Genomic DNA, 22,567 nt, shown 5'->3' with positions numbered 1-22,567 from the left:
GAACTGAGCATACGCCCATTGCCAATAATGATGTTGTTGTGTTGACATGAGCATATGTCCATTGCCAATGATGTCATGTATCACTTTCTTTCAGGCTCTTGGCTTTATTTCAAAGATGTGCTATTTTGCCTTACCATACTTGTCTATTTTCATTCAGCTCATGCTACATCTCACATTTGTGTGAACTGTTTTCATGTTTTCTAACTGTTTAGCTAGCTATGTCCTAGTACATAGCGTGTTGGTCGATAGACTGGTGTATTTGGTCTCATGGATTGCCTGGTGGTAACCTCACCAGATCATGCAAGAGGTGACTCCACCAAATTGTATCAAGCCAACCAAACAAACTGAGGTTGCATCATATTTTTAAACTTGGTCTGTATCTATGCAACCAATCACCATCTCCCTGTGGCCTACCTGGAGCGAACCATGCAACCAAACTAGCTGGTGTTGCATGCACAGGGTCTAGCCACAGGGGCCTGATTCTCTGATGCGAGCCTGGCTCAGTAGGGAAGACAATCAATCAAGCCCTCATGTGGAAAGGTGGTGTACGTGAACCTTATTCGTTCGTGGTATTTATTCCTATTTAAATTTATAGGGCGTTCGTGCTTGTTCAAAACTTTAGCCATCATGTCGATAATATTCACAATTGACACTTCACGGATGGGTACGATGACGCCTTGAATCATGTGTAATAGTTGGGTTAGCAAGCATTCGTTTCTAAAAATGGTATTTTGACTTTTTAATTCGGCCGATTAATTGATCTAGGACGAAATGAATTAGATGATTAAGCTAATCAAAATTTTGCCGGAATTAGTTACCTTTAGCTCTCTTAAATGGTTTTGAATTGAAATTGTTCAAAAGAACAACTCAAAGTATGGTATGGATCATTTCATAGATTACGGAGAAGAAATTTAATTGTGACGTTGGAACAATCCAAATATAACATGAAACGGTTAGAGCAAAAGACCCCTTAAAACCTTCCGAAAACATGATTCAGGGAGAAAAGCAAAAAAAAAAAAAAAAAAAAAAAAAAAAAAAAAAAAAACTCCAACGGCTTCTCTATCTACGCCGCAAAAATACATGAACGCGGATCCATCCGCGAGTGCCCCACAAATTTGCGCGAGGTCGGCCATATCCCAATCGGCAATCGCCCCCTCAGCCCACTCCTTTCCCGCGCTCTAATCCATTCTCGCGACTAATTTTGCCCGCGCGCCAGGTTCTGGGACGAGGCAACCCGTGCGTGCGGCGGCGGCATTCGGGCATCGAGTGCTCCCCTCCGATTCCCCCCGTTCCTCCTCCTCCTCCTCCGCCCCCGCCGCCGGAGGCTGCGGCCGCAACGAGGACCACCCCGAGGCCAAGTTCTACGCCTCCGACCTCACCAAGAACCTGTCGGCCGAAGACGGCGGCGGCGAGCCCTTCTCCAAGATGACGCCGTCGGCGGGCTCGAGATCCTCAGGGGCGGCGCCGAGTGGGTAGCCGTCGGCCCCACAAGGGGCGGCAGGCTTCGTCAACATCGGGGACCAGATCGAGTTCATCAGTGGCGGCGCGTACTGGAGTGTCATGCACCGCGTCGCGGCGGGGAACAAGGGACGGCGGCTGTCCGTGGCCACGTTCTACAACCCCGGCCCCGACGCCGTGGTGGCGCCGGCGGCGCTCGCATACCTCAGGCTGTACAGGTTCGCGGCTACCTCGAGTACTACCAGGGCACCAAGTTTGGTGACAAGGACGCCAGTTCCAGGCCGTGAAGAAGCTGCTCGGCTAAGCCAGCAATTAACGAACTTTCGTTCATGGATTGTTCTGCGTTTCGATTCCGTGATTTGCTTCTTGAGCCATGGCCTGCATGCATTAGGGTTAGTTGCGTGTTTGTTTTAGCAAATCTTTTACGTGATGGTTAGTGCCTTCTCCGGCCGCTTCTCCTGGCCATCCTCCGCCATCGCTCCTGACTCGATGGGGGGCGAGGCAAAGACGCTACTCCTGGCGGCCGGGACAGCATCACCCGGAGCGAGCTGGCTGGCTCCGATCTGGATGATGGCTCCACGCGGCTTCGGGGTGGTGGTGGTTGTGGGGGAGAAGGGGGAGACGGGCGAGGAGGAGGAGGGAGGACTTCTCGCTCGGGGACGCGGTGGGAGAGGCGAGTGGCGGCGGCGCTACGCTAGGCACGCGACGCAGAAAGAATAGATCGTGAGGGAGGGGAGGGGAGGTGATGGGCTAGCTGATGGCATCCCAACAAAAGGACCCACATGTGGTGCTGATGTGGCTAGTTTTAAATTATTGGGGATTTAATTATTGGAGATCTGCTCTAGGGTGTTATGATTGTAGGGAAATAATTTTTTAGTAGAGTCTCCAATAGATGATTTTGGGAGGGGGGAATTTAGCATATTTTTGGAGTTGCTAGGTTCTTTCCTTGAGGGAAAAAATTATGATGGCTTAGAGCAACTCTAAGAGTACTCAAAAATTCTTCCCCAAAACTATATATTAGGGGTTCTTCCAAAAAAATTTCCCCCAAAAACACATCAATCCACAGCAGATCGCTAATAAATAGCCCCCAATATTTAAAATAGGCCACGTCATCGTATTGGGCCTATCGGAAGGGACGCGCGAGCGTGCGGGAATCAGGATTGGGGGAGGAATGACAATGCTAAAATATACGCGGTGGTAGGCTGTTTTTTTAGCGTTGCTAAAAAATTAGGAAAGATTTCCGTGGACTGTTGAAGTTCGTTTTTTCTCCTTTTTTCTTAAAAAAATATTGGGAGTAAGATTAGCAGCCTCTTGAAGTTGCTCTTAGCCGAACATAGAGCCCCTAATACAAGTTGGTCGACCTATTTGAGTTGCTACCTAGAGAACAATCAAATTATGCTAGGTTTTTTCCTTGGGGGAAAAATTACGCTACCAATAATAGGCGGACCACATTGTAATGGACCTTGGGCTGTTGACCTCGTATCATCATTCCCGGGCCTCTCCCTCCACTCAGTCAGACAGATAAAGGAACACCTACTGGCCCGGGATGAAAGCGGTCGGGAACACTTTAACCATTTCCGCTCCTACATTTTTTGATCGGGAACAGGAGCGGGAACAGGAAAGCTGGATGGGAAAACGAATTTAATATTACGTGATATCGGGAACGGAATATTTCGATCGGGAACATGTCGATTACGATCGGGAATCAATAACACAAAACGCAAATATCGACACATGTAACCACTTCAAACAGTTAGCTTGATACAACAATTGCAACCATGCATAATTCATATGCAAACAAATGAACAATACACAGATAAGTCTCATAGATGCACATGACTACAGTGGTTCAGTGAAGCACATCCATATAGCACATAAGCACAGGTGCACAGCCTTCCAATTCCATTCCCGTGAAGCAATGACAAGAGTGTAGACAGCCAACATCACAAACTCACAAGTTCAAATTAAAAATTCAGATTCAATATTCAAACTACAACATGACCTGATGTTCAACTTCATGTACTAACACTAACTAATAATTACAGGTCCTACAGCTGAAGCTTTTGATGTTCAATGTTTCAAGTAAGTACATGATGTTCTACAGGTTCTACGGCAGTGGCGGCTCTAGGATGAGACGGCCCTTGTTCTTGGTTGCCAATGAGCCAGCAGTAGAAGGGGAACCTCTAGCACCCTCCGAGATGCTGAGATCCCGAGAGTCGAGAGTCCGTGAGAGGCAGCTAGCGACACGGTCGGCGGAGGGGCGTGCGCTCGTACATGCGCGGACTCCTGCTCGGTGCCCGCCTGGTGGCGACCGGCCACGGCCAGCAGCCCAGCACCTAGCAAGCGGGGAGGGGCGTGCGTCCTTGCGCGTGCGGACTCTGACCCAATGCCCGCCGGGTGGCGATCGGCCATGGCCAACTGCCTAGCACCCAGCAGGCAGAGGAGGGGCCTGGACGCCTAAGGAGTGTGGCCATGTGGGGAGTGGGGATGGTCGGACGAGGGTCTTCGGCAGCTCGCGGTGGGAGGACTGGAGGAGACTGGGAGAGCAGAGAGCTAGAGAGTGAGAGAGGATGAGGAGAGATGAGAGACTGAGAGTAAGAGAGAAGGGTGTCGGGTGCGGCGGCGGCTAGGGTTGGGAGAGGGGTTGGGGGTGGGGGAGGGACTTGGCGTAGTTGGGCTAGACCGAGTGATTCACCTATACGCTGAAATGGAGGAATCGAGGTCCACGAATACGAGAATTCCTGTGGGAATATTCCTGACCGAACCGAGAATCCCGTCGGGAAAATATCCCAACCGATCCCGCCGGTTTTTACAGTTTCCCGTTTTTCCTGAGGAAACGGTCCACGGTGACGGGATTTCATCCCTAACGGCATCACCCAAAATAGAAGCACCGGAAGCCGGTTTGACACACCGTACGCCGACCAAACCGGCAGCGATCGACGCGATTCGACGGCGTTGCTGCACCCCCGTCCAAACCCCGCCACCTGACAGAGACGCCGAGACACGAGCGATCAGGCCTGATCATTCTCCTAGTCGGCCCGGCCTCTTCCACAGGTGGTCCTTCCAGCGGCTTCTCCCTCCCCAACCGAAGCACGGCACGGCAGCACCAGAACCCGCCACGCGTCCCGCCGGCCTCCCCGCCATGACCACGTGTGCGTCGAGGTGGCGCTCGCCTCCCCGGCTCCCTCCTATTATATCCTCGTCGAGCCCCTCGCCGCCATACCCAACTCTGCCACTAAGCTAGGTAACAAGCAGTCAGAGATTCAGGATCACGACCCAGCTTCGTCATCTTCCATCGCGATCCGCAGTACGATCAGTCGGTAGCGAGGTCCCGGCGTCGACGGCGATATGGACGCGCCGGCCATGCTCACGCGCAAGCACGTCCCCGAGGACGTGGGCCTCCGCAACGCCGGTGAGTATTCTACTACCGCGCCGGCCACCGAGCCGGCCGCCGCCGCACCGGCACACGTTCCGCGTCGCGATTGTTCCGCCTCTTACCCTGCTTGGTGATTGTGTTCGCGCGTGCAGGGGAGGACGAGGCAGGGGCCGGGGGCCAGGGGCAGCTGCACCGCGACGAGAAGCAGCACAAGCCGGTGCTGAAGAAGGTCAAGGAGAAGATGAAGAAGATCAAGAACACCCTCGCCGGCCACGGCCACGGCGGCGACGAGCCCGCGGGAGATGCCGCCGGCAGCACCAGCAGCGAGGATGGGTCGGAGGACGCGGCGGAGAGGGAGGCCGCTGTGGAGAAGGGCGGGTACATGGAGGACGTCGAGGACAAGCCCGTCGTCACGGAGTCCGACCCCGAGGTGCACGGCGCCCCGAGTAAGTGCAGCGCTACCTGTTCGCGGCGAGGTTGATTTGGTTACGCGTGCCCGGTCTTGGTGTACTCACATGGTGCGCGCGCGCGGCACGTTGCAGTGTACGAGTCGGAGCGGGCGCCGGCCGTGCAGGACCTCGTCGCCAAGTACGATCCGGCGAGGGCACCGGCCGTGCAGGAAAGGGAGGGCGACGGCGCACCCTGGGTGCGGCTCGGCGACCTCGGCGGCCCCGTGGTCGAGGACCCGGCGGCGCCGCGCTCCACGACGCCCGCGGCGCGAGGTATGGAGCACCGAACACTGCTCGATCATGTCTTTGCCACTCTGCTCATGTCGATTCAAAAGTTACACGCTGTCGATGTGCTAATTTGCAGAGGGTGAGGACATCGGCACGACGCCCGTCGTGCAGCAGTTCGAGACCATGAACTTGTCCGACGACCCGACGCACGTGGGCGCTGGGAAGGAGGACGCCAAGGTGGAGGAGTGGAAGGACACGGCCGCGGACAAGATGGGCGGCGCGACCTACACGGACAAGCTCAAGAACGCGGCCGCGGGCACCACGGAGTACGGCAAGAAGCTGGCGAGCACGGTGTACGAGAAGGTCGCCGGCGCCGGCGCGGGGAAGCGCGACGATGAGCGCATGGAGGCGGCGCCGGCGTCGAACACCGGCACGGAGGAGTTGAAAGACGCCCACGCCACCACGGGCGCGACGAACGGCTCGTCCGGCGCGGGCTACACGGACAAGGTCAGGTCGGCGGCCGCGGGCACCACCGAGTACGGCAAGCAGCTGGCGTCCACCGCGTACGAGAAGGTCGCCGGCGTCGGCGCCGCCGTCGCGCCCAACCTCCGTCCGCAGGTGGGCGCGGGGAAGCCGGACGACGCACGCGGCGAGGCAATGCCGGTGTCGGACACAGGCGCCGAGGAGTGGCAAGACGCGCCCGCGGCGGCCACGGACGCGGCTGGCGGCGGCGCGTCGGGCCCGGGCTACACGGACAAGATCAAGTCCGCGGCGGCCGGCACCACGGAGTACGGGAAGCAGCTGGCGAGCACCGTGTACGAGAAGGTCGCTGGCGCCGGCACCGCCGTGGCGGGCAAGGTCCAGCAGGCCACGCGGTCGGCCGGCACGGCGACGCCCGGGGTCGGCGCGCAGCAGCAGGACGCGAGCGCCGGCGGGCAGGACAAGGGGGTGACCGTGACGGGGTACATCGCCAAGAAGCTGCAGCCGGGCGACGATGACCGCGCGCTCAGCGAGGCGATCTCCGGCGCCGTGCAGCGCCGCAAGGAGGACGTCGGTGGCACGGTGACGCAGCGCGTGCCGGCGCCCGGCCAGGTGGTGACCAAGGCGCGCGAGGCCGTCACGTCGCTCACCGGCGGGAACCGCGTCTCCGAGACCGTGCAGCCAAGCACGGCCACAGGTACTGAACTCTATTCTGTTCCATACATAGCACAATAATAATTCTACACGAAGAAAAAGGAAAACACTTGCTGCCCGTTGCGATCGATCAGGAGCTGACGAGAGATGAGCTCTGCGATGCAGGGGAGGAGGTGAAGGAAGGCTACGCGGCGGAAGCGCCGGTGATCCACGGCGAGGAGATCGGCGACGCGAGGCTGAACACGAATACAATGTGAAGTGCGTCGTGAGAGCACGGATGCTCTGTGTGACTGTCGATGTGTCGATACACGTGTGCGATGTGATTAGTTCCGTGGGGTCTCGTCTGACGTCTGGAATAAGCGCACTGGTTGCGCGCTGTGTGGGGTCTTCTCTTCCTGGGTGTACTTTTGGGCTTGGATTTTTATTTTTTTTACTCTGTTCATGTGATGGTCTCTTGTAAGCATACATACGCGTGCCTGTCTGTAATCTGTTTGTTCAAAGTAGTTCTGTTCCTTTGCTCTGTTATTTCTGTCCTTCGTCTCCAGAATTGCCTCGTGAACTTCTTAATGCAAGGTACAATTTATGCTACTCGACTCTGTACTTCACGTAGGAATCACGAAATCAACATCGAAACATTTTTTCAAAAGAAGATGACTATTGCCACTGCTTGGTCTGTAAACTAAAATTTGCAACACGCCTGACTGCCTCTATCCTTGGGAGATAATTCAGGCTCAGGCTCATGTGATGACTACTCCAATCTAACCAAACTCCCTCTCTCATGCTCGCTCCCATATCCCCTGTTAAACCTAGTTCTTGTTAACTCCTCTGCGATCACTTCAGTGCGAGGAGTTGCGAAAAGGAGCTGCGGGCGGTTAGGCAAAGAAGCCGGCACCCACAGTGAAAGGAAGGGCACGCAGCCGTGCGAGGCAATCGGCCGGACAACCTGCCACATGTCGGCGAAGGGAAGAAGGATATCAGAGCGGAGTAGAAAAACGCCGCCACCGACACGACGCAGGGCGCAGCCGGCGGCGCGAGCTACGCTCAAAGCTGCTGCTAGAAAGGAAGAACATCTTCAGCGACCGCGTGACGCAGGCCTTCACGGTGGCGCAGGCCTTCTTCGACAACATCGTCAAGCTGCACGGCCTGCTGCGCTCGATCGTCAGCGACCGCGACCCCGTCTTCACCAGCACCCTCTGGACGGAGCTGTTCACCATGGCCGGCGTCAAACTGCGCTTGAGCTCTGCCTTCAGGCCCCAAACGGATGGCCAATCCGAGGTGACCAATCGCGTCCTCGTCGTCTACCTCCACTGCTTGGCAGGGGATCGTCCGCGCAGCTGGCTCCGTTGGCTTCCTTGGCCGAATAATGCTACAATACCTCCTACCAGTCCGCGCTCCAGACCACGCCATTCAAGGTGGTCTATGGTCACGATCCACCGGCGCTGCTGCAATACCAGCCGGGGCTGGCCCGGGTCGTCGCGCTGGACAAGCAATTGCTGCAGCGTGATGAGTTCCTGGCCGTGAGCGGCTTCTCCAGGCGCAGGACTACATGAAGGCTGCCCACGACAAGGCTCACCGTGACTTGGAGTTCGAGGTGGGCGAATGGGCATGGCTGCGGCTTCACCAGCGCTCTGCGGCGGCCGTCACCGACAAGTCCAATGCCAAGCTGGCGCCGCGCTACTACGGGGCGTTCCAGGTGCTCGAGAGGATTGGCCCTGTCGCCTATCGGCTCAAGCTTCCCAGAAGGCTCGCATTTATGACGTCTTCCATGTCGTGTTCCTGAAGAAGCATCATGGCGAATTGGCGACCCGCCGGCTGAGACCGTCGCCCTTCCTCGCATGGTTCATGGTCGGACCGTGCCCACGCCTGAGGCGGTGTCGCATGCAAAGCCGTCCAAAGACTCTTGCGACCTCCTGCTGATGCTACTTGGAGCCACTGTCACAGTTCAAGGAAAGGTAGCCTGAATTCAAGCTCGAGGACGAGCTTTTCTGTCAGGACTGCGGAAGTGTCGTGGACACGTTGGAAGGAAGTTCCACCGCAGGAAGAAGCCCCAGGCGTCAACTAGTAGTTAGGAGATTTGCTTTATCTGGGATTTGGCTCTAGATTCAGTTTGTTAGTGCCCGCTCAGGATTAGTTAACATGTGTTTGGTTTTGGGATGATACGGGTTGGATCGGAGCCGACCTCTTTTGTGGGTTGGAGTCGACCCATCTCGTGTTTGGATGAGAGGGATGGGTTGGACCAGTCTTTTGTTTGGTTGAAGGGTTTGAGAAGGATAGGATGGATGACATTTTAACACTATTAGTAGCGAGTCCCACCTATCAGCTGCGGGTCCCACATGTCATTCTCTTTAATTTTTTTACTCCATCTTCTTCCCCAGGTCCTCCCGACGCCTGGCTCCCCTCGCCGCTAGCTCTGCTCCCCCGGTGCCTAGCTCCCCACGCCGATAGCCTGCTCCCCCGGCGCGCCGGCCGCTCCTCCCTCTTCCACGCTGGCAGCCGCCCCTACTCCTCCCTTCCCGCGCCGGCTGTCACCCCCTCCATCTCCTCGCGCCGCCGGCCGCTCCTCCCTCTTCCACGTCGCCGGCCACCCCCTCCCTCCCTCTCCCACGGCAGGGATCAAGCTCGCCCCACCGGCGGCAATGGGGCTCGAGCTCGCTCGCCCGGCCGGGGGGGGGGGGGGGCTCGAGCTCACCCGGCCGGTGGCGGCGGGGATCGAGCTCAGCCGGCTGCGGCAGAGGTCCCCCTGGGCGCTCGTTCTCGCGCAGCCGCGCTCGCCTCCCTCGCCTACGCCCGGACGGAGCAAGTTGACGTCAAAGTGTGTCGAGATGGTCCGGTCGATTTGGACGGACCATCTCGACCCGGATTTGAGGGGAATATTCCCATATGGGTTGGACCCAACCCACATTCTTTTTGAACCAAACACAGGATGACGTGGGTCGAACCCGTTCTGATTCACGTCGATCCAGTAACCAAACACTACCTTAGACCGGCTAGATATTCTCGAAGGTTGTTAGGGAGCTTATAGCTCTATATGTACTAGGGTCTCAGATTCATTTAGAGGATAAGTCTAAGCTCAGAGCGAGCAGGTTGTTTATCCATCTGATAATTGTGTGCTAAGCCAACAATCCAGCCATATCAGAGGGCAAAATCAATATTTAATATGAAATTAAATATTCCTAATCAAAATTTAACCATTGTATGAAAAATAGTTAACACAAAGACAAACAATAATTTTCTAAAACACTGAAGGTTGTAGTCGTGGCCGAATATGTTACCATCATGGCACAAATATCAATGGTTAAATAATGCTCAATAAGTTGTTCGGACGCAAACATTAGCAATTATGTTGTTTGTTATAACATTTGGACTGCGAATGCACCAATTTGAGAAGTTATTGCACCAAATTGACTATTTTACAACTTCTTGATCAATCTGCACGCACCTATCGAGTTATTATACTAGATTGAGCATTTTACAAATTGTTGGACCAATCTGCACCCACCTGACAAGTTATGGTATGGTGGGTGCAATTTACTCTTATAATAAACCAGTAAATCTAATTGATTTTTACTCGTGAGCTAGAAAAGAAAAATAAACTATGTTATACCTGAGTATACAGCTAGATTCTGATAAACCAGTAAGTCTAACTCGTGCTGCCTTGTGTTCTTACTGTAGCAGACATTAAGGGCAAACCGGCAAAACCACTGTAAGACCTTAGACGTATTCAAATTGTCTCATCATTTTTTTTGAATTTTGTGCAGATGCTTGGCAAGTATGCAGCTACGTTGACGCGAGCTAGAAGATGGGGGTGACTTTGGATGTGTATGTTTATGGTGCCTGATAATCATGTTGGTTGGCATAAACCTTTTGTGTATGTTACCACCTTGTTAACCCGATGTGTATATTCGGTCCGAAACTACTAGTACTTTATCCGGTGTTTAAGACTGGCTTGCTGAAAACGATTTTACTAGTATTTTGTGAAGGCACATGGGCAGATTGCTGAAAACGATTTTACTGTCCAACTAGTATTTACCACCTGCAAGGCGCATGTAATTGCTAGTCCCCACTAGCCGCATTCAGTTCAATTTTACCAACAGTCAGCTCATCATGTCACCTCGAAATGGTTAGCGTCTGCTTAATAACGACTCAAATTTAGAAGCAAATCATCATGCACAGTTTGCATCTTTGGTGTCTGTAATTTATTCAGATAGCTTATTGATTGTCGCACACTTGCACGTGCACTAACAGATTAAAGGTCCTATGAACCCTGTGTTAACCTTTCTTTTCTTTTTTTTCTTTTTCTTTTTGCAAACCTACCTTTGACGATGTATAATAAGAACACATATTATGTGTTATTGACATTTCTTATTGAACGTTGCTGTATTTTTGACATTTTGCCTCGTGGCTATTATTGGCATTCGCGAAGAGAGGGACTGCTACTGTCAGTCGTGCACTGCCGTTGTGATTGTGCTCCAGCTCCACCGGACGACCCGGTCCTCTTTCATCAATAGTGCCCGGCGGTGTCCGCTCGTTGCCATGACGCAATGAAATACTAGTGTTAAAACTATCCCTTTTGATTTATAATTTATGTTTTGATTTCGTAGACTCCACATAGCATTTAATTTTATAATTGAATAAGAGCGGGTACATGTATAGTGGTAGTTTCATATAGATGTTTCATCTTTCACTTCTTAAATTTGATACCGCGTTATAAAAAAATCGTATGTGGCATGCTATTTATGGCTAATCCCGATGGGATGGGAGGGAGGGTTCAATGTTCCTTTTCAACATAAAAATTTTCGATCTTAGCCATATAAGTAATAAAACAATGAAATGGTATTTAAAATTATTCCTCCAATGTATAATTTCAAATTGTGGTTTCATGGCCTCTACATAATATTTAATCTCATAACTCATCAAGAGTTAGTATTTGTGTAGCAGCGGTTTCGTCTTGATAAAACTGGTTCATTCTGTTTTATTATTTTTATTAATGTCATGTTATTTTTTTAGAGCTAATGCCATGTTATTAGAAAATGTAAACGTTACACGCTAATAGGAGTGAAACCCGAGTAGCATAGCACTAAAGGGCCCAATAACCAGGCAACGACAATTCAGCCCAGGATCGAGTTTTCATTTCGTGGGCGGAACCGAGCGCACGACGGCAGCAAAGCACCTCGACTCCCCACTTCCTCTGGCGCCGCCGCGCCCGCGCCCGCGCCCACGACATTGGCGTCGCCACCGCCAACCTTAGAACCAAAGCTCGGCACCACCACCTTCCTGCAGAGCCTCTCACTGGCCATGCGCTCGGGCGCGCGCTCCCTATGATCCCGGGCGCTCACCTACCTCCGCTCCGAGCAGTCCGGGCGCTCTCCGCCCAGCTCTGCCCGTCGCGGCATCTCTGCAGCGGCGGTTCCAGAAACGGCGGCGAAAGTCCCCCTGTACAGAGCAATGGTGATGGAGTCCGTGAGGGAGAAGAGGTTGTGTCAGGCCTGGATGCGGGCCGCTTCCCGCGGGAAATGCTCCTCCGGCTGCCGCCGCCCGGAGGTCGGCCGGAGAGCGATGACGGCGAAAATTGTTCTCCTGGTCACGGTCAAAGGAGACAGTTCTTTGAGGATGTGAGGCTGGAGGCAGACAGGATCTTCAGGATCCTGCTGCAGGACGGCCCGGGGTTCAGTGCCCGCCAGGCGCTCGATGAAATGCGCCCGAAGGTGTCCAACGCACTGGTGAGGAAGGTGCTGTTCAGGATTGTGGTGTCCGTGGACAGTGTGAACCGTGAAAGGTACCCGAAGCTTGCGTACAAGTTTTTCGTGTGGGCAGGGCAGCAGGAGGGGTACCGACACGACACGAGCATGTACAACCTGGTCATGAAGGTTTTCTCTGAGTGTGGGGAGGTGAAGGCAATGTGGCGGTTGTTTGAGGAGATGGCGGAAAAGGGGCTGCCTGTCTCTGCCCGGACGTTCCACCTCCTGATATGCACATCTGGGAAGGTTGGGTTGAGGCGGAGGCTGGTGGAGAGGTTCATCAAGTTGAGTACTTTCAGCTACCGCCCATTCAGGAATGCGTTCAATGCAATACTGCACACGCTTCTGACAATAGAGCAGTACTCGCTGATTGAGTGGGTTCACGAGAAAATGATCCTCGAGGGGCACTCACCTGACGTCTTGACATACAACATAGTGATGCGTGCAAAGTATATGCTTGGTAAGTTGGATCAATTCCATCGTTTACTTGATGAGATGGGGAAAAATGGGCTTACACCGGACCTCCATACTTACAATCTGCTGCTTCATGTGCTTGGTAAGGGAGACAAACCCCTCGCAGCTCTCAATTTGCTGAACTACATGAGTGATGTTGGATGTGTACCAAATGTGCTTCATTTCACAAATTTGATAGATGGTCTTGGCCGTGCTGGCAACCTAGAAGCTTGCAAGTATTTCTTTGATGAGATGGTCAAGAAAGGTTGTGAACCAGATGTTGTCTGCTACACTGTTATGATCACAAGCTATGTGGCAGCTGGGAAATTTGAGGAAGCCCAGAGGTTTTTTGATGATATGCTGGTGAGAGGGCACCTTCCGAATGTGTACACATATAATTCAATGATACGGGGGCTTTGCACAGTAGGAGAGTTTGATAAAGCATTCGCGACGCTGAAGGACATGGACTCACATGGATGCACACCAAACTTCTCAGTGTACAGTAGTCTAGTGAGTAGACTGCGTAACGCTGGGAAGGATTCCCATGCTAATAATGTCATTAAGTACATGACAGATAAGGGTCATTATCTTCATCTGCTGTCAAGGTTTGGGGGATACAAAAGATGCTGAGATGAGATGCTCCATGATTAGGTGCAGAGTTGTTCATTCCTTTCATCTGTTTCCATTTTGAAAAGATGGACTAAGAGGGAGATACACTATAATTTTTTATACTTGATGTAGCACATGGGATTATTTATTTGTTGCTGAAGTACAGAAGTGTAGTGTTGTATGCTACTATTGTTTTATGTAACATCTAAATGAGATAGGGTGGTCGACACTAGTCATGAGTAATGAATAAATCCTGGTTCACTGGTCCTAGGTTGGACATCCAATCTTCTTTTTGTTGCACTAGTGTATACACAACAATTGTTTTACTGCTAATCCTAGGTCCTAGCCTTCCAACTCCCAAGCCAGATGATATCCAATTACTTATTGTCATTACACTGTTTTTAGTGCCAATAAAACACCCTAAGTAAATTATCTGGCAATTATGTTATTCTAAATGGACGACGCAATGAATATTAGGGTGTTAATCAATCCACCTTTGGACTTTTACTGCTCCTCTGATTAGATAGAATGAAAAGATTTATATTGCTCCCTCAACCTGATGTGCTAAAGAAAACATACATTGAAAGTTGCATGATCTGTTAGCCAATTGACAAAAACATTGCTGCAGTAACTTGTGACTTTTCCCAGTTTGGGCTCCGCACCGGAAGTCATTTCTGCCAACCCTAGCATAGGATTAGTAATCACATGTCAGAAATCAGATAAGATCCGAGAATGCATTGTGAATTATCTTTTAGCACTAAGAGGTGGGTGTATATGCACTATCGCCACTTTCTGATGCTCTTTAAGATACTGGCAATATCTCATCACTTGATTGCTTTATCGGTATTCATATCTGTTAAAAAGTTTACCTTTTCTTTAAGGGATAGGGATCGGTGCAACATGGCAGTTTAAGTATTAAATATTATTCAAGTAATTTTCAAGATTCAGTTTGACCAGTCCTCCATTACTTCTGATGTTAAGAGAGTATTCATATGATACAGGTATGCCAGGATTCTGCAAAATAGCCATCCTTTCTGTGTTATTTGAGTTCCCTGATAAATGTTAGTTAGGTTGAGCATCTAGTCATTTATGAATACAAGTTGTTGAGGTAGGGAGCAAGATGCTAAAAGAGATGCACAAATTGTGCTTTTATTTTTAACTAATCTCTCTGTAGTATAAATATTGCATAGTAACTTCACATAGAAACATCAGTGCAAAGTCAAAGGCTCAAAGCTATTGCAACTGCAGATAAGAGAGGTCACACAATGATATTATATGCTTTATAGTTTTTTCATTTCTTCTCTTCTTTCTTCTCCTCTTTCTTCTCTTCTTTCTTTTCCTCTTTTTTCTCCTCTTTCTTTTCTTCCTTCTTTTCTTCCTTCTTTTCTTCCTTCTTTTCTTCTTTTGCAGGTCCAACAGATACAATGTCAATTTTCCCAATCTTCTTTAACTTCTTGGCAATTGCCACAGCATCCATGTCTCCTATGATGGTCATCTTGTTCTCCTTCAGATCCGCTGCTATGGAGTCAATACCTGTGCATGAAATGAGGTATGTATCTCAAATTTTGTTGCTGACACAGTAATGATTGTTCTTTTGTTGTTCTTGTTCACCCCTTTCTACAAGTATAATATTTTCCATTTTATGTGGTGTACTTGTGTTATGGCATGATTGGGAAAACATTTCTTTCAAGATATAATTGTCATACAGCTAAGGAAAAAAAATATCCCCATAACAATTAGAATCAAATAGACATTATGCCAAATTTTCTTCTATCTAGATGGTTTTTCAAATGTTTATGTACTGGATTTTTCAAATCCATTTCTTTTTTGAAACATATACCAACCTCATGTATGACTGTTCACCTGCAGAGGGCACATATAACAGCTTTCATGCATAAAGAATAGCCCTTTGGATCATAGCATATTGAGTGGTCCTCATCTGTGTTAGCATGTGTGATAAACAAACTCCACCTAACATGATTCATCCTCTCAAGCGGTCAAGCCGCCTAAAACTGATGCTAATAATTCAAAGTATGTGTCTTAAAGATTAAACAATGGGCAAATAGTATACTAGTTTGTGCAAATACCATATCTAGTGTCTTTCTTTGTTCAGAATATATTTTCCAAGTCTAGACAGCAAAACAATCCATTATCCAGAAAACAATCGATCAGAGGGTACAAAATGTTACCGTAAATGTCCGCAACAGCTTCAATTGCCTTCTGCTTGATCTTGTCATCAGTCATGGTTGGAACCCTCAGTACCACCTTCTGCTGCGAACCGATCAAACAACAGAGGTATGAGCAAGTGAAGGAACTGAAGAAGAAAGTCAAGAGAGAGTGGTCTGCATACCTGAGCCATCTCAAAGCTGTGGAGGACGGAGTGGGGGAGAGGAAGGGAAAGATAGAAGGCTGTGCTCGAGAATGCGTTGCAATGGGAATGTACAAGGAGAAGAAACCAAAGCTGATGCTGGTGGTGGGTTCCTTTATATAAAGGTGGCTTACCCGTCTGTTCTTGGTGCTGAGTAGCCGAATAGGCCAGGGAGCTGTTTTGGTTGACACTGGGTGTGGTTTTTTATTTCGCCAACTCTAGTTCCATATTCTCCTTTTCTTCTTCTTTTTTTAAAGAAATCTATATTATGTATCCGCATACGTGCGGTCGCCCTGCTTCAGCGTTGATGCGTGATGAGTCAGACTTGTATCGCTTTTGTGCTGAAAGTGACCATTAATTCCACCTCGTCGACATCTGCATCGAAGAAGAGGAACGGAACTGTCAATCCCAATTCATGATATTTTAACGTCAGGATGGTTGATTGCTAATACAACTCTTCCTGGGCACCTGCTGTGGAAGTCCTCTCGTCCTGAAGTCTGAATCTGTGTGCCTGCAGCTCCTGTGAGTGCAGAACTGTGGAGGCCCCGCGACAAGGCGACGCCAACCGACCACGCCACCGGACGCGCAAAAAGGACACCGGGGTCACGGTCGACGGCGGCGTCGGCGTCCGCGTGACGGGGTCGTGACGGTGTGGACGGTGGCACTACGCCTGATACGGTTTTCTTCTTTATCCGATTCCATTTTGAGCGGGTGATGTGACTCAGGCGTTCGATGGTGCATTGGAAGTAGGGAACTTGCGTATGGCACTCATCCAGGAAGAACTGTTCTTGTGCGGCTAGAGATGTTTGGCAGAAAGGATAAGATTAATTCATAAGTAGTAGTGCAAATTATGTGAGATAATCTTTGACTCCAACCAGGAACTCGCCAATCACAGTACAAGCTCTGTAAAATTCGTCTGAATAGATCATCGCAAAAAAAAAAAGAAGAAGAAGAAGAAAGAAAGAAAATTCGTCTGACGGTCTGAGACTCTGAGTAGTTGGATGCACAATTGGGCCGGGCGGCCGATGCAGTTTGAGCCTGGCCCAGTGCAGCAACAAACAATGTTCGCATGTGGTCTGGTTTACCATTTACCAAACAGATTAGCATCCTTTTCTCAAAAAAAAAACCCCGACAGATTAGCATCCTTTTCCCCTAAAAAGAAAACAGATTAGCATCCAATTATGCAACCTTCCTCTCGAAAAGTTGAGACTTTGCAAGTTGCAGGAATAGTTTGGGCCTGTTTGGATCAAGGGCTAATTTTTAGCTCTGCACTTTTAGCCCAAAAATTAGATCTTGGGATCCAAACAGGTGGGCTAAAAGTGAGAAATAGCTAAAATTTTGGAGCTAAAATTTAGGGCCTGTTTGGATCCAAGGGCTAATTTTAGCTCTGCACTTTTAGCCCAAAAATTAGCTCTTGGGATCCAAACAGGTGGGCTAAAAGTGAGAAATAGCTAAAATTTTGGAGCTAAAATTTAGCCCCCAAAGAGACCCTAAAAGGAGCTAAAAGTGAACCTGGACACTCCATACCCCTCCCCTCGCACACGACCCTAGGCACGCGCCCCTCCCTCATCCGCACCTGCCCCTCACCCTCATCCGCACCTCTATCCTCCCCTGCACTCTCTCCCTCCCTCCCCGCGTGCTCCTCCCGGCCCCGCCTCCTTCGCCCGCCGTCGCCGGCGCCGCCTCGCCGGCCCCGCCACCTCTGCTCTGCCCCACGGCACCGCCGCCACTTCCTCCGCCTTCGCATCTGCCCGTCGCCCTCATCCGCCACTCTCTCCTCCCCCGCACTCCCTCCCTCCCTCCCCGCGTGCTCCTCCCGTCCCCACCTCCTTCGCCCGCCGCCGCCGCCTCGCCGGCCCCGCCATCTCTGCTCGGCCCCACTGCACCGCCGCCATCTCCTCCGCCTCCGCACCTGCCCGTCGCCCTCATCCGCATCTCCCTCCTCCGCGCAGGCCGCCGCCAGCTCTCGCACACCCCTCGCGCCGCCCCGCTCGCCAGATCTCCACCGCCTCCGCCCGTCTCGCCCGATTCCCCCCGCCTCCCCTTCTTCTCACATCGCCGCCGTCACCACCCTCTCCCACATCGCCGCCGCCGCCCCTCTCGACGCCCCTCTCGCCAGATCTACACCGCATCCGCCCCTATCGCCCGACTCCCTCCGCCTCCCCTTCCTCTGACACGCTCCCGCATCGCCGCCACCACCCCTCTGTGTTGAGTTCACCGCCGCCGCCCCTCTCGCCAGATCTACATCCCATCCCCTTCCCTTCGCCACACCAGTCGCCGGACCACCTCAACCGCCTACAAGCTACAAGTTTCGCATCCGCGCGCCGATGGACAGATTCGGCGACGACGGCACCAGGGAGTTCTTCTCCGGCAACTTCGACCTCTTCGCCGGCGAGGGCAGCCGGTATCCGGGGTCGGGATCCGTCAGTGGTCCCCGGATTGGCATTGAGGCACTGGACCTCAACTCGCAGGCGAATGACTGGTCGTCGATGGCGGCGTATCAGGGGATCCTCCAATCCGGCGCACTGGCGGCATCGGAGAGCACAGGGCCTCATCACTCTCAACCGCGCGGTGGCAGAAGAGGTAGCTCTCGCGCACTCAGTTTACGAAGTGCTCGGAGCTGTGGCGGAGCCGTAGGAGGCCACGGCGAATGGTCGCCGTCTAGTCGCGGCCGCCGCGGTCGGTTGCCACCGGTTCCCGCCGCCGGCCGTGGGATGTGTGGAGCTTCTTCGGCGGCGACTTGTGCATCTGTAGGCCGTGGCCGCGGTCGACGTGCTGGACGGCAGGGCAACGACGACGACGACATTGAAGACAACGAAGTCGGAGAAGTTTTTCCAAGCCGTCAGGTATGAGTCCTAAACCCTTGATCTCAGAGAAGTTCATGAGGTTCAGTACTGCTGTTAGAGTAATATGAAATGCTTGTTCTTGTGATGCATATGGTAGAATAAATTTGACAGAGGAAGTTGGTCATCAGAGCAGAATAACAACTTGTTGTGTCAATTACTTGTTGATCAAATTGAAATGGGTAACTACATTAAAGGGACTATGACAGCAAGAGGGTATAAACTCGTCATAGATAAGTATTACTGCGGTTCAGGGCTGAGGCATGATAGGAAACAGATATCTAATAGGATTAGGCAGCTCAAGGGAATGTATCAGTTCATAAAAGACATCCATTCCGACAGTGGTTTAGGCCATGATGAAAATGGGTGGCCTACTGCAACCTTGGAGTGGTGGGAGACTGCAACAAAGGTACTTGTTGATCTATTATATGTGCAGGCTGCAAGGATCCATCTGATTGCAATCTAACTTCACCTACTACATGTGCAGAAACATCCAGAATGGATGAAACTAATGTATGGGCCTCCTGAGTATCTACCACTGCTTGAGCGTATATTTGATGGTGTAGTTGTGGATGGTTCAAGTTCTTTTGTGCCAGGATGCACCAATGCAGATGATCAAGAGCCTGAAGAGCCTGAGGAGCCCGAAGAGCATGAAGAACCTGAGCAAGAGACTCCTGAGCAAGAGCTACCTCCAGAGTATCATCACAGCCCTATGAGTACAAGCAGCCGCAAGAGAACTAGTAGTACCAGCACAACAGCTTCAAGTCCAAACAAGAAGACCAAAAGCCCAATGGTGAAAATGATGAAGGATTACATTAGTTTCTCTTCTAAGCAGCAAGCTGAAAGGAATCAGATCATCAAGGAAGCTGTCTGTAATAGGCAAGACAAGAAGCAGGCTCAGTTGTCCAACAACATTAAGAAGGCTCAGCAATTGGTTTTGGAGTGTGGGGTGGATGAAACTAGTACTGAGTACTATGCTGTTTCTCAGATCTGCTTAAATGATTCTTTGAAAGAGTTGTTCATTAACATATCCACAACTGAAGGAAGGCTGACCTTCTTGAGGAGATATTGCAAGCAGCACAACCTAGATTAGGATTATATCTTTCTGATGATGCTTTTGTCTTGAACTGAACTGTCTGTATAATTGAAGTTACATTTGAAATAAATTTGTTAGAACTCTTTGTGCTGAAATGAGTTTATTTGACCTGTTAGTGCTGAAATTATTATGCTTGAACTATTTGTGATTGAGTCCTATCTGTATTGAATTTGTGTGGTATGTCACTGATTCAATTTTTTTATTATGTCAGTGATTAAATTTGTTTATTATGTCACTGATTTCATTTTTGTATTATATCACTGATTTAATTTTTGTATTATGTCTCAGGATATGGATGTGGACAGTGAGTCAAGTGATGATAAGGTCTTGAGGCTAATTACTGAGGAGGACAGTGAATATGAAAGGCAATTCACGAAGGATCTACTTGTGACGACCGACCCCAAATCTTTCGAGTTAATCAAATCTGAGTCCCTGATCCCCTATCTCAGCTTCCTCGAGTTGACTGCTCAACCTTCAGTCCCGGCCCCGACCCCTAAGAACCCGACCCCTCTCTGCCGGTTCCCAGCTCTGACCCCTACCGACCCCCAACTCACCCCTCCGGATCCTTTGAAGTCTTCCCAACAGTGTCTCCCTTCAATCTGAGCAGTGGACCAACCGAGACTGACCGGTGGACCCGCAAAAATCTTTTCCCCGATCTCCTGGTGCAGACGCACTCGAGTGGCATGCCCGCTTCAGAGCTTCTCCGCCGCGTGGCTCAATTCCTCCGACCCCCGCCGCTCCGCCCCGTCGCCGGCCACGACCGGATGGATTCCTGCGCCCCCTTCCCCAATCGCAGCGGAAGCCCTCTGCAACCCTTTTTGCAGCGCCTCGCGGCTTGCGCCCATCATCACCTCGCCGGACCCCCGGCTGCAAGGCCCGATGCCTCCCGACTTTTCTGCCGCCTCTCCACAGTCGCGCCACCCCAGATGCGCTATGCGACGATTCCTCCTCCGCCAACCCCGACCCCGGCCGCGACAACTCCTTTTCCGCCTTGCCAGATCTGCGCCCCGACAGACAGTTGCTTCGCGCTCGCCCGCGCAGCCGCAGCCCGCCTGTCTTCTCACCTGTGCAACCTCGCTTCTAGCGCCGTTTCCCCTGTCACACCCATCAGATCCACTGCACGACGACGCCCGCCTCCGCCAAATCTCAACCACTGGCAAAACCGCGCCTGCGCCGCCCTGTCTCTGGTGCCCAATGGCCGACGGTGTCATCCCCGAAGTCCTGCTCCGCCGCCCCGCTGCTCAATCGCTGCCATAGCAGCGCACTCCATTGCTCCTTCCCGTTCTTCGCGCTGCTCCAACCCTCTCTCTTCCGCGCAGCTATAAAAGGGAATGCCCGAGTCCCACCGGAGTTCCCTTCGCCATCGCTGCCTTACCGCCGTTCCTCTGTTTCGTGTTCAAGCGCTGCCACCCAAGTTCCTGAGGAACTCTCCTCTCCGCTCAACACCCGCCTTTTCCAATCCACCCAGCTGCTTGCTCCTCCGCGCTGCACAAGAGCTTGCTTGTAGTCCACAAGAAGCACCGCCGCCGCCGGAGCACCGCCGGGTATCACCGCTGCCCAAGTCCTAGTGCTTCCATCCTTCCACCCAAGTCTGCTCCTTCCCGACTGTGGCGGAACCGCCCAACTTAAGCTGGTTTAAGTGCGCCTAATCACCGTCAGAACGGCAATTATCCGAAACGCACCTAAAACAGCATAAGTCCGGTAGTCCGTCGAGTGTCCCTAGGACTCCTCGAAGGATCCACGATGTGTCTCATAGCCATACATCAGGATAATATCCGCGATGGGATAATATCAACAAACATTACATTTTTACATACATAAATAAGAGGTACGAGTTATTACAATACATAAGTTGAGGCAAACTTAGTGATGCAGTGTTAGACAAGCTCTAAGATTAAACATAAATAGTTCAGGAGAAGATGCGTCGATAAACTGTTTTCTAGAGTATTGTGAGACTTAGGTCAATACTCTAGGTCTTCGGAGTCTCCTCCTCGGTAGCTTCCTGTGGAGCTTCTGAAAGATAACCACAAGGGGAAAACCCTGAGTACGGGGTACTCAGCAAGTCTTACCCGACTAACCAATATAATAGTTTTTCTTTGGAATGCATGTTAGCCTTTGGGTGTGCTTGGTTGACACAATTTTTGCCGAAAAAGCTTACTATGAGTGAGGCCTTAGTTTTATCTTTTATTTGAGTTAAGTCATTACCTAACCATTCTAGATGATAACAGAAGTAAAACAATCACAGCTGTTAATTCATACAGTACTTGGCAACAGAAGATTTTATATCGCATGAGTTCATATTACGAAGCTTAACAGCGATCAAGTGCATTCATAACCGAGAATTGCGGCGATCCGGATCTAATTACATCCTGCAGGAGAGTACCCTGATCACCAGCATTATACGACTGTCCAGGTCGTACTAACAACCTCTCGATTAGTAAAGTCAATGATTAGGAATACAACTACCCGGACCCAGGGATGCACCCCCACATGGGACCCCACGTCTGGCCTGATCTCCATGTGAGTTTCAGGCTACACCCCTGCCAATCTCCAGCACGTCAAGCGCGGGTACGAAGCATTCCTGATCATAGAATTTACTAACCTACTGGGCTTTACTGGTCCCATACCCAATAAGTGATCAGAGGTTATCACTTGATCAATGGTTAAGACACGGATCGGTCCTTAACCAGATTAATCTAGCAGACAGAACTACATCTCTAGCTTCTGTCTGGTTCCATGTTCCAAACTATCTTTCATAAGCAACATGTATGACTTAAGTGTTTGCCTTAAGGTTGGTAAACCAAGCATGTAAGCA

The 22,567-nt window shown here is 51.1% G+C and overlaps 3 protein-coding genes and 1 pseudogene across 4 annotated transcripts; 3 read left to right on the top strand and 1 right to left on the bottom strand.

Moving 5' to 3' along the window:
• Window positions 1–627: 627 nt before the first annotated feature.
• LOC117835304 (1-aminocyclopropane-1-carboxylate oxidase 1-like) lies at window positions 628–1,762 on the top strand (annotated as a pseudogene).
• Window positions 1,763–4,522: 2,760 nt separating this feature from the next.
• LOC117840155 (uncharacterized) lies at window positions 4,523–7,170 on the top strand. The gene is made up of 5 exons (XM_034720615.2): window positions 4,523–4,870; window positions 4,987–5,280; window positions 5,377–5,556; window positions 5,648–6,688; window positions 6,811–7,170. Exons 1-5 carry the CDS (start codon window positions 4,807–4,809, stop codon window positions 6,900–6,902), a joined length of 1,671 nt encoding a protein of 556 aa, XP_034576506.1. The 5' UTR covers window positions 4,523–4,806; the 3' UTR covers window positions 6,903–7,170.
• Window positions 7,171–11,760: 4,590 nt separating this feature from the next.
• Window positions 11,761–13,729, top strand: LOC117840572 (uncharacterized). Its single transcript, XM_034721089.2, has one exon. The coding sequence runs from the start codon at window positions 11,964–11,966 to the stop codon at window positions 13,464–13,466; it is 1,503 nt and encodes a 500-aa protein (XP_034576980.1). The 5' UTR covers window positions 11,761–11,963; the 3' UTR covers window positions 13,467–13,729.
• Window positions 13,730–14,566: 837 nt separating this feature from the next.
• Window positions 14,567–16,012, bottom strand: LOC117840573 (heavy metal-associated isoprenylated plant protein 39). 2 transcript variants are annotated; one of them, XM_034721091.2, is made up of 3 exons: window positions 15,796–16,012; window positions 15,635–15,713; window positions 14,567–14,978 (listed from the first exon to the last, which is right to left on the bottom strand). In XM_034721091.2, exons 1-3 carry the CDS (start codon window positions 15,802–15,804, stop codon window positions 14,737–14,739), a joined length of 330 nt encoding a protein of 109 aa, XP_034576982.1. In that variant the 5' UTR covers window positions 15,805–16,012; the 3' UTR covers window positions 14,567–14,736. The 2 variants fall into 2 exon arrangements, with proteins under 2 accessions (XP_034576982.1, XP_034576981.1); XM_034721090.2 differs by having other exon boundaries at window positions 15,635–15,716; window positions 15,796–16,002.
• Window positions 16,013–22,567: the final 6,555 nt, after the last annotated feature.

The sequence above is a fragment of the Setaria viridis genome, chromosome 9, assembly GCF_005286985.2.
Source record: "Setaria viridis chromosome 9, Setaria_viridis_v4.0, whole genome shotgun sequence".
Classification (NCBI taxonomy): Eukaryota; Viridiplantae; Streptophyta; class Magnoliopsida; order Poales; family Poaceae; genus Setaria; species Setaria viridis.
This window is presented reverse-complemented; position numbering and strand designations above follow the sequence as displayed.